This window comes from Pungitius pungitius, chromosome 5, assembly GCF_949316345.1.
Source record: "Pungitius pungitius chromosome 5, fPunPun2.1, whole genome shotgun sequence".
NCBI classification, from domain to species: domain Eukaryota; kingdom Metazoa; phylum Chordata; class Actinopteri; order Perciformes; family Gasterosteidae; genus Pungitius; species Pungitius pungitius.
The window spans coordinates 18474270-18485481 of NC_084904.1; the positions used below are offsets into that span (position 1 = coordinate 18474270).

The 11212-nt window shown below is 43.6% G+C and overlaps 1 protein-coding gene across 15 annotated transcripts in view; it reads left to right on the forward strand.

Annotated features, from left to right (window-relative positions):
- Positions 1-9789, forward strand: part of arvcfb (ARVCF delta catenin family member b) — a 154108-nt gene extending 144319 nt beyond the window's left edge. For 10 of the 15 annotated variants that reach the window (XM_037481328.2, XM_062562481.1, XM_062562479.1 and 7 more), the window contains 7 exons: positions 759-909; positions 1226-1418; positions 2507-2618; positions 2944-3031; positions 3408-3511; positions 4994-5106; positions 6948-9789. In XM_037481328.2, the coding sequence (XP_037337225.2) occupies positions 759-909; positions 1226-1418; positions 2507-2618; positions 2944-3031; positions 3408-3511; positions 4994-5095 (750 nt within the window). In that variant the 3' untranslated portion in view covers positions 5096-5106; positions 6948-9789. The remainder of the gene's footprint in view (positions 1-758; positions 910-1225; positions 1419-2506; positions 2619-2943; positions 3032-3407; positions 3512-4993; positions 5107-6947) is intronic. The other 5 variants (XM_037481330.2, XM_037481335.2, XM_037481326.2 and 2 more) reach the window with 2 other exon arrangements.
- Positions 9790-11212: the final 1423 nt, after the last annotated feature.

Below are 11212 nucleotides of genomic sequence, written 5' to 3' on the forward strand. Positions count from 1 at the left end.
GCTCGAGTGGATCTGAGACCTGAGCTTTTATTTCACAGCTAGTAAGATATTTCAGCAGTAGCGTTTTTCAGCTCAGGTGAGCATTTGGGGGAGAAACCCTTCTTTCTTTCTTTTGGCGTTCGTCATTTTTTTCCTGTCGGGGCTGTGTGAGCGTCTGGCGAGGCTCAGGAGGCTGTGGAGCAGCTAACCCATGACAGAGTCGCATCTGGACGAAGCCCCCCCCGCCCAGGAGGATACCGGAGCTGCTTCTTTACATCCCCCCTCATCCTTTGCTACTGCTTAGTCCTGTGCCGGTGGACTGACCTGTTCCTCAAAGCTTACTACTGCCACCTGGTGGTCCGGACGTGCCTGTCGTCTGCTTAATTACATCTCCTGGGGTGTCAGTGCTTACACGATGAACTCTTTTTATGTCAAACTTAATGTTTCATGTTACAGAAAAAATGAGGAGTCAAATCTACTGATGTTTGAATTATAACAAATTATAACACACGTCCATCCAGAGACCCACCGTGTAATGTTGTTTAATTAGTCAAGCTCAAGGAGCAGTGCTGAGCTGATTTTTGGCGTTTTTTGCATGTATAAGTTGTGCATCAAATCCGTCCTGAGGGGGGCGTAACCTGGTGGAGCCTGACGGGCAGTTACAGGCGGCGTGTGCTCACGCTCGTACCCGCTTTCAAAGTTTCAAAGACGAAATTGTCATTTTCAGTCACTCAGCGCTCTCTGTCTGTCCCCCCGATGTCCCTCTCATCCCTCTCCAGTGGTCCAACTACATTCGAGCCACGGTGCGTAAGGAGAAGGGTCTTCCCATCCTGGTGGAGCTGCTGCGCTCCGACTCCGACAAGGTGGTCCGAGCCGTGTCCATCGCCCTGCGCAATCTGTCCATCGACCGCCGCAACAAGGACCTGATCGGTACACACCTTCTAGCCACACTGCACACGCTAAGCTTTCAACGTCATATTCAAATACACATTTTAGTGGAGCATTGTTCTTTGGGCCACAACGAAAACAGTCCCTTCAGGGATCGGTTACATTTTTCTCAAACAATACTTGCCATGTCCATGTGTGCGAAAAAAGGCTTTTATTGCCAGCAGGTGTCCGAACACTAAATATTAACACAAGCCTCGCCTTTAAACAACACTTAACTCAACCTCAGTTTTGAACGCTCTGTTTTGGCGCCTTTTGAACGTCAAACGACCAGCACTAAAAAGCGTGACCTGCCTTGCAGGGAGCTATGCCATGCGGGACCTGGTGAGCAACCTGCCAAGCGGCCAGCAGCGGCCCGCCAAGAACCTGGAGGAGGACACCGTGGTCGCCATCCTCAACACAATCCACGAGATCGTGACGGACAGCTCTGAGAACGCCCGCTCCCTCGCCCAGGCTCAGGCCATTGAGAAGTTGGTTGCCATCAACAGGACTAGGTAAGACTACACACTACACCACACCATAACAATGCCACTTAGCAGCTTGTAAACTAGCACACTGCATTATTTCGACTGATTTGAGTTGAAAATCGGTTTTGTTCAGGGTTTTATGTATCTGTTGGGCCACTTAAGGCACTCCATAAGTAATATGCACAATTATCGCCCTCAACACTTGCAGAACTGTTCTCCTTTTTATCACCAAATAGCTTAAAAAAATGCATAATTTCCCCGGAGATACATCATTCTTATACTGTAGGTTCCCCTTTCGTAGATATGTGAACCATGCCAGAAGGGTAGATATATGCATATATATATATATATATAAATATATCATGCAAAACATTATACAAGTCATAATTGAATGCAATTTGCTTCTTGATCCTTTATATTAGCACTCATGGAGAATGACATGATATGTCTCTGATGGCCCAGGCTTAGCTGCGACAATACTCTGACGAGCCTCATCCCACACACACACACACACACACTCCCCCTCATATTTCTCACACACATGAATTAACAGGCTTTTAGAAGTGGAGGGCGGTATTACGTAGGAGCCTCTGAAGCTCCTGCTCATACAGGTGAGAGTGTCTCTCTACACAATGGCCGAGCTCTCCGCAACAAGCGGGTGATGAAAGCTACATAACTCACATATTTCCACCACTTCAAACCCAAGAGCTTCAGCGCCCCAAACTTTTCATTTAAGATCTGGAGCACTTTTCAAAGGCTCTCCCCCTGAGCGGTATTGATCCCACCTCGAGTGGCTCTAACTAGCCCCGAATGTGCATTGTTAACTCACAGGCCGAACGGCTTCATGTCCTCGGACACACTTGAGAGTGGCCGTCTTTGAAGTGAGGCCCCGACCCATGTGTAATTAAAACTGGTAGCTGAGAGGTAGCTAATGAAAGGAAATGTGCACTCATCTGGCTGTGAATTAAAACCTAGCGACCCTGGAGCCGCTCCGGGGACTCGACTCGCCTTTGATTGATTTGCGTTTTTAAATTTTTTCCGCTCGTTTTGCTGTTTCTGACTTTAATCGCTGTATGACCTCTTCATACATTTCTCCCTTCTTCAACCCCCTCCAGCCAATCGGCTCGCGAAACCAAGGCGGCGTCCCACGTGCTGCAGACGGTCTGGAGTTACAAGGAGCTGAGGAACGCTTTGACCAAGGACGGCTGGAACAAAAGCCACTTCCAGGTGCACCGCTGTACCTTCTACATTTCTCCCTTAGCTGACTTGCAAAAAGTGCATTCAACCAAGAGGGTACAGATCCAGAACAAGTCCAATTTGGTCAAGAAAGTGTTGTAATTTTGTAGAAGCTAGGCTGTATATATAATCTGGATCCGTAGGATTGTGGTTTTAATATCAGGTATTTAAAGAATAACACCTAATCAATTGCAGATTATAATTATTCTAAGTAGCACCATTAGACACCTTTCTTTAAAGGGAAATAATTAGAGATGAAGCCAGTGAGGCATGAGCCGAGGTATTTTAAATGTTTGCATTCTCCTTCTCCTCTCAGACCACGATGGCTACCACCCCTAAAGCAACCAAGAACGGCAAGCCAGGCTACGACGACACCACCCTGCCCCTGATGGAGAAGAACCAAGGTCAGTCGGAGGGTGTGTGCCTGCGATTGATGATCCTTGTTGTGCCCGTTCGGATGGGCAAGGAGGTTAATTAAAGATCCCGGGTCTCCTCAGCAGCATCGCCGTATTCACAATGAACTCAGGCGCCTAATTCCAAAATGATCGAAAGGAATGCAAGCGATATTCTAGATCCGGTGGAAATACAGAACACGAGTTCTTTAATCCGGCTCTCGATGCGTTCATCACGGAGCCCGTCTGTTCCGCTCCAGCGACGTACACCAATTAAAGCAGTTTTCGTATCCCTCCTGAATGTTTGCTTATGACAGGAGTGCTCTTAAACGTTTTGTAGTCGAGGCTGGAGAAGAACTGACAGGCCGTTGTTGTCTCACACCGTTAGATGGTTACTCCACCATTGACCAGAGGGACAAGGACTGCAAATACAAGACGGCAGACGGCCCGGTGGACCAGACGGAACGGGAGCCATTAAAGGTACAGGCACAGGTGGGTGGGGGGACACAGGATGAAATAACGATGTCACATTGAAACCCGTCCTCTCCTTGCTACATCCTGAGGTGGTCCTCATTAAAAGGCCCATAATCCCGTCGGTTCTTTAAAGAGGCTGGAGGTCGCGGCGCTCTGCTTTGACGTCGCCGCCTTCTGATCCGAGCGAGCCGGCAGTTCATCGAGTGTAAGCTTTTTCGGTAAAGTAATTAATCCGAGACTGATTAAAAGAACCGGCAAACAAACGCCCCCTCCCCCGGGAGACGACCCTCGCCGTGGCAACGGCAGAGCGCCACGTTATCAAAGTGGTCGTCTGCCCGTTACGTTAAAGTGAGTTTTCTTGTCGCGCTGATTGGCCGCCCGGCTTCAAAGGGGACGTCGCTGGGATAATGGGCTCCCAGGATGTCTGGCTCACGTCGGGTGACTCTCTAGTACGTTTTGTGGTTCATTTTTGGTCTCATTTACTGCTGGATGAAAAGGATTTGCCCTGTGGGATTGGAAAATGAGAGCGATACGGAGTCCAGTGAAGCCAGTTTAGCGTAAGAATTGGTGTTTGGACTTCTATCTGCTGCCCTCGCAGGTTAAAACTAGCTCGTAAAGAGCCTTCCAAGGCAAAGTCTGGCGGGACATTTTTTTATAGAGTTAATAGTCCAGTTGATAATCTGGGGCTTTTTATCTGAATCATGGTAGTTACTCACATTTGATTTGAAACTGGGTAAAACGGCTGGGCAAAACGGTGTAGCGTTCCAGAAGAATCTAAGAGACTGGTGTTTCATATCATTTATTCTGCACACAGTTAAACAGCTGAACGACTCATTTGTTGTGTTTGAAGGGGAACTTAACACAAGGCTGAGCAGCAACGTTTTTCGCTGCACTCAGTGGTCAAAGTCTCCATTTTGTTGTGCCACCACAGTGACGTCACAGCTTCTGCATCGCTGCACCAAATCAACATGTGAAACGGGAGGAAACTATGACTATGGTGTCTGTCGCCTCTTTTTCCCTTTCACCAAAAACAGGTGCAAATTAAATACAGAATAAAGGAACTAATGTAATTGCAAAAAAGCACCACAAAATACAAACAATGGGCGGCAATCGGCGCTCAAAGCGTAGGTCTGATGTCCCATCTTTACATGCCGGAGACCAACTCAACAGAGAAGCCACGGACAGGAGGAATCGGGGGCAAACGCCCCTCTAGCATTACTCCAACGCTGTCTTCCAGAGTTTTTCTGCACCCTGGCTGTTTAAACTGCTCTCTCCCCCTCTTCCGTTTGCATGTTGTGTTTCTACTGTTTTGAATCACCCTGAATTCTTTCCAAGCTCTCCTGAAGGCAGGGGATTATCACTGGCTTCTCTAATCCTGGATGTATCTGTGTGTGTGTGTGTGCGTGTGTGTGTGTGAGAGAATTTGTGAAATGTATTGACCTCATGTTGTTTTGCTCTGTTTTGTTGTTTTTTTTTAAACTCGTCTTCCTGTGGCCACAGAATGACACAAATAGGAAGCACTATATCAGGACTAACAGGCCTGCAGTCAGTCTGGTGGACGCTTGTGATGTCAAGCCGCAGCCTGTTGACTCCTGGGTCTAGATGCATGCATGGTAGGTGTGACAAAAAAAAGAAGACCAAAAAGCACAATAACCACCTTTCCCCTCTTCGCTGGCATCGTAGCATCCTTTTTCATCGCCTGTTTGTTCAGCGTCTCTGCTTGTGCTCCTTTTAACCTCACAACGTACGCCGTGGCTGTCACCCTGCAGCACCCAGAGCAGTCCGCTGGAAACGCTACCACGCTCTTACCATGGACATGAACAAAACGTCCTTGCAGACATGACTTCTGCATATTTAAACACTTCCATATGTTAATTGAATTAGAATCATTTCAGACTTCTCTAAAACCAAAAGATTGAAAGTGAAGGTTTTGCGTTAGCTGCTATCGTTAGCATGCAAGCATTAGTAGCAGAGCGTTACTTCATAAATCAAGGAGACACCAATAACTAACTTATTTCCCAAACTGTGCATCCATTATATATATATTATTTCTCCATTGTGTGAAAGCAGGTCAGTCCCAGTATAAATGATGCAAGTTTCAGGAGGCGGTTACAGAAAAGAAAATGACATTTTTTTGCTGAAATGCTGTCACTTTCTTTCAATGGTTTCATGTGTAATGCACCTCAGCTGTAGGGCAACAGTCTGTTTCACGGGTTACAACGAAATACATCTAAATTGCAGTATTGAACCTGGACATATTTAATTTGAGGTTTGACTGGATACAAGCAACGTGACCCGGTGACTTGTACAAAGCAGCAGGCTGATCTGGGTGAGCTTCAGTGGTTTTTTTGTCCTTCCTCTACCAGCACTCTTCATCTCTTCTCCCTGCCTCCTCCTCCTCCTCCCCGTCTCCTTCACCGGAGGCCTCTTATCAGACCTCACTGTCTTGCTCATCGTCATCCTCCGATCTCAGCCGGTGGCCATCTGTTCAACGCTTTCTTATCCATCCATCGCATTATCGTAGGAAACCGGTCACTGTGATTTGTGGTGTTCATTGCAATTTCATCGCTTGAGTTGCATAAAAAACTGGTTTTATAGGTAATTTTGAGATTTAACCATCAGGTAAGTCATTATCACCTCATTGAGCAACATCTGTTTCGCTGTCTAGCCGCCATTTGCCATCTGGGCTGACGCGGCTCAGGCTGATGTCATTTGTCAAGTACCGTGATGTTGCCTACTGCCTTGCTGTCTGTCATCAAAGCACTTTTGGAGAGTTTCATATCAAATTCGCATCCATTGATGGTAACATGTAGTTTCTGCTCGAATAAAAATGACATTTTAGGAAGAAATGTTTCAGGAAAAGGCTTTTATTTTTTTTTATTTGTCAACAAATCCCGTGAAAAGACCAGGACCAGCCATGACTCGATCTTAAGTCTGTGTGGCCATCTCTCATTCCTCTGTGCCGTCAACGTGTGCTTACAAGCATTATGCGTTGGAAACGACTCCAACAAATGAACTACTTATGTTTGAGAAACATGTGAATAAAGATACAAAGTGGTTCAGATTTTAAATCCCCAAAATGTACCTCTGGAAGAGTATAGTACCTAAAAAATGCTGGAATGAGCTGAGAGGAAGCGCTGATTTGAGTCCCTACAAACCATTCCTATGACCTCTTTCTCTTTTTTTTTCCATTTTTAATATAAACATATGTATTTGGCTGAATGTCCTTAGTGGGACTGATTAGGGTTAAGGCTGAGTCCAACAGAGCATAAGACAGTAAGTTTAGAGAGAAAGCCTATCTTCGTTGGTGTTCATCTTTTAATACCATTTGTTGATTATGAGAAAAAGAATGGAATGAACATCATTTGTCATGATGAATGTCTATGAAGTAATTCAAACATGCATGCAAACGCGTTTGTTCTAACTTTTTTTCTCTCTTGTTGTCGTGCTTCAGGCCTAAAGTAAAGACACCCCAGCTAGAGAAGGATTTCTCATATCATCACTGCCATTTCAAGTGGAGCTCATCTTTGGAGTTGGACTTTGTACAGAAAAGAGGATTTAAAGAGAACAAAAATGATGAGGACAGCAACTACTCAGCAGCAGTCAAGATTTTCATGCTTTTCAGAAAAATGAAAAAAAGAATAAAAAGTGACTATTCCTAATACTTTCTCAAATCTACATTCCCACTGGACTTCATGTGAATCTAACAGTGTTGAGGAGACCTGGTGACCAGGAGCGGATAAAGGGCCGGTGCTGGTGAAGGACTGGGCGGATGAAGGGCGAAAAAAGTGAGGCGGAGGAAATCAATGGAAAAAGGAATGTGCTTTAGAAGGATATTTTGTGGGAAGCTTGAATGGATTGTGTCTGCATTTCAGTTTTTCACATCTGGAAGAAGTTCATGCTTCAATTTTGTACGTTTTGGAGGAATTTTCTGCCAGTATGTTGTCAGGCTTTGTTAATTTAATATGAACAGGTATGGACAGGTGTGTTTGAAGGTCACAGAATGTTGTTTGCAGATTGGTGGGATGGACACGAGAAAGTAAAATAAGAAAAGAACTGTACTATAGCGGATAAACATACCGTGTACACGCAAAGGTCGGCTCTTGTAGACTCACAATGCATTTGGTCCACTGTCTTGTTTTTTTTTAAGTGCATTGAGATGCTTTAAAAAAAAAAAATCAAAAGTTGACTAACAAGTGATGTTCATTTATAAAGTGAGAGAGAAAAAAGTAAGGAAAGTGACGTAGTGTGATGGAGCAATTTCTGTTCACACTGCATCGCAGGTGTAAGCTTACAATGGAAATCAAGCGTTTCTGTCTCATCGTGGTCGTCATGGTGACCCTCACTCACTGAGCTGTGGTCACTTGTACAATCACACATACTGTGTAGCGATGCAGTTTCCTGGGTGGTTGCTCTCAATGATGTGTATTAAAGAGGATATAAGGCATTTTGTGGATAAATGATTCTTATTTCTGAATAGAGGTGGACGTTTTTTGTAGATCTAAAAGCAGTTTTTATTTTTGTTGGATTTTATAAAAATGTATATTAGGGTCAAAAGACAGGAAAATCACAGAGAAGAACCCCCTCCCCCTCCCCCAAATTACAGACTTCTTAGTTGTATATTAATATCACATTGTTTGCAAAGCACATCTCATTTGATAAAGGCTCACCGTGTTTGAAAACAAGAAATAACCCCGTAACTTAAATGTGTGTCAAATATTGTTGAGTTACGCCGAAGATCACCTATTTATATTTTGTATTTGTCAAAAAAATTCACAGAAAAGAAATTTATTTGCAGTGTTCTTTCAAAGGGCCACGAGTCACATGTGGTCTGACAGCCCCTGGGAGAGGTCATAGGTCAAACTAATGAGATGGAAAAGAGACTTCAGCGTTAATAAAAGTTCTTTCTTAAAAGTTTCCGATGCATTGAACCCTGAACTCTCCTTCACCGGCGCATCTTAAAAAATATGAAGTCGTGAGCATGAAGAACTGTACAGATGTTTATATTCTATTGTTTCCAAGTGCCAGTTTTTTTGTGGTGTCATTTGGATATTAACTAACTCATTCACGTGCAAGACGAGCGTACGGGACGGCGAGGGGATCTGGATGTTTAAGGCGAAAAAACAAAAAAAGAGTTGCATCCCACTGTACAAGAACATCAAGTTTGGTCACATAGTATATATTTTTACAACGCGTCGGGGTTTCGGGGCAGACGAGGCGAAGGGAGGCAGAGAAATACAGAATCACAATGACACGTTTTTCTCTTGCTGGGTGAGACCGCACACGAAGCCCAGTGAACCTGATTCTCCTTTCCAGCCTCTGTCTTTCAGAGAGACGCAAGGAGAACCCAATCCAAGTTGTTGGCATCACTCATGCGTCATCAAGGCGAAATGGCATGTGCCTGCAGTGAAGTCTGATTTTTTTTCTTTTTTTTTTTTCCTTTGTGACGTATGTGACTTTATGAAGCTTGCATATTTTACACAGTGTTTACAAAGATGTATGTTGTGGTAAAAATCAATAAACTACAAAAAAATAACTTAGTGTATAGATTTTAATTTCAGAGGTTTCAAAAAAAAAAGAAAAAAGGAGAAAAAAAACCCGGCATCCCCCTTTGTGTGTCCTCAGAAGTGTGTGCTTTCATTGGACTCCTCACCGCACTTCACAGTCCCACAACCAAAGGATTTGCAGTATTTTGTGGACGCACAACACATTGTAAATTCACAGAATGCAGAGCCGGGGCGCTGTGCTGTAAAAGAAGTGCGGGACACACAGATGTACCTGTGTAGCTAGAACCGACTCAAGAAGTAAAGTAACTGTACTACTCAGTAGCAGATGTGTTTGTACCTATCATGTGCCTTAATCTTTTCCATGGTAGATAAAGATAAGTGTCTTTTATATAACTTCATTCCTCCCTTTCATCTCTCCATTCTGTCGGTTCACCTCTTCTACACACCCCCCCCCCCCCCCTCCCTTTTCACTCATGCGTTCATCCTGCAACCCCTCACCCTCCCAACCCCTCGTAGGATAGACTGTTGGTGGGTTTCTGCATTGTTTTACATTGTATTATAAACTTTTAAACCGATCGTCATTCAAAAAATGATTTTAATTTCCTAGAGGAGTGAAGTTCTTGACGCTTTGTTAGCGAGCAGAAGCGTCGCCACAGTGAGAATGTACTGTGTTCATTTTACTAATACCCAGTGGCAGATATTACGCTTGTCAAACATAACAGAAAAATACCAGTTTGTAGAGTGTCCATTTGGTGTGTTTTCAATAAATCATGCCTGGAATGACATTTTTGAATGTCTCTGCGTCTGTTTATTTGGTATTTTGTTTTGATTTCAATATCGTTGTAACAGCAGCCCCTGTAGGCGACCAAGGTGTAAGCATACATCTTTCTCCCAACAACACGAAATAAAACCCTGGTGAAATAAAACCTTCATTAAAACAAATAAACATGGCGCCCCCGCCATATGTTGAAATTTGATATGTGTTTGGGGGGGACCTTATAGTTGCGTTGCAAGGCAACGGTCACACTCAAGATCAAGATAACGTAAAATCAAAAGGCTCAAACCCTCTGGTGCAAAGGGACGAAAACGAAGAGGAGGAGGAGAGGGAAGCCCTGCATGGAGGTCTGTATCTCATGTCACACATAGGATGCTTTAGATTAACGTTATCGTTTACATAGCTAGTGCTGGCCTTGTTGGCCAAACTGCTTCATGCCTTAAGGAGCCTTCCAGCATAGTGATGGTGCTCTTGACACATTCTAATCACTGATCAAAATACACCAGCGCCGGGTTGAATGAAATCATTACAAATTACAAATCATTCAAATTACTGATTACTATTACTATTTAAGAAAGTACCACATGGGTTTCAGGATCACTGACAGTAAAGCTGCTTTACATTAACAAGGGAAATGACTGAGTGTAAAGAGAAAAGATTTGCTATAGGGGGTGTCAAACATCTGGCCCACCGGATGAGTGTGAAAATGAATGTAATAATATCTCAAAGAACCATTTAATATCCCAATAATGTCACACCTGTATGTCAATAAAACAGAGTCTTGATGAACCATCAAAGTTGCAAAAGTCCACTTATTACTAGCAAGCAGGAGGTCAAATACACAAGCACGTATCACGGTGCTCTGTGGAGATGGCGTCTCCGAGCAGTCAAAACGCTGAGCTTTTATACACACACGTGAAGGCCATCCTCAGTGGCAGATATGAAATGTTGCAAACCAAAAACCAAGGTCAAGATGGGAGTAACATAGTTCCTTTGTTCGAGCATTTGTATGAGAGTAACTTTCACTCCCTTCTTCAGACACAGTTGCAAATGGAAACCTTGAATCTTATCTGATTTGCTGATTTTTCAGTTCAATACAGTAAATAAGCACTCTTTTAGCATAAGACTATATTATAACATATTTTACCATTACAATAGTTAGGGTCAGTTCACCCAAATAACTATTTTTGATGTACTTTTCCAAAATTGTGCTGATGAAAAGTGGATTCTACAAATGAATGGACACTGTGAACTTTCGTTCACGAAAAACGAAAAACCTGTAAAAGTAAGTGAGAAACCAATGATCTTATAAATGTATTTTGGCCAACATTATCCTTTGTACATATCCTATAAATTATTCAAATGTGCTGAAAAGGTCATTAAAGACTGCACTTTAATTATGTAAGCTCACATGAGTAAATTGCATAACACCTCGAA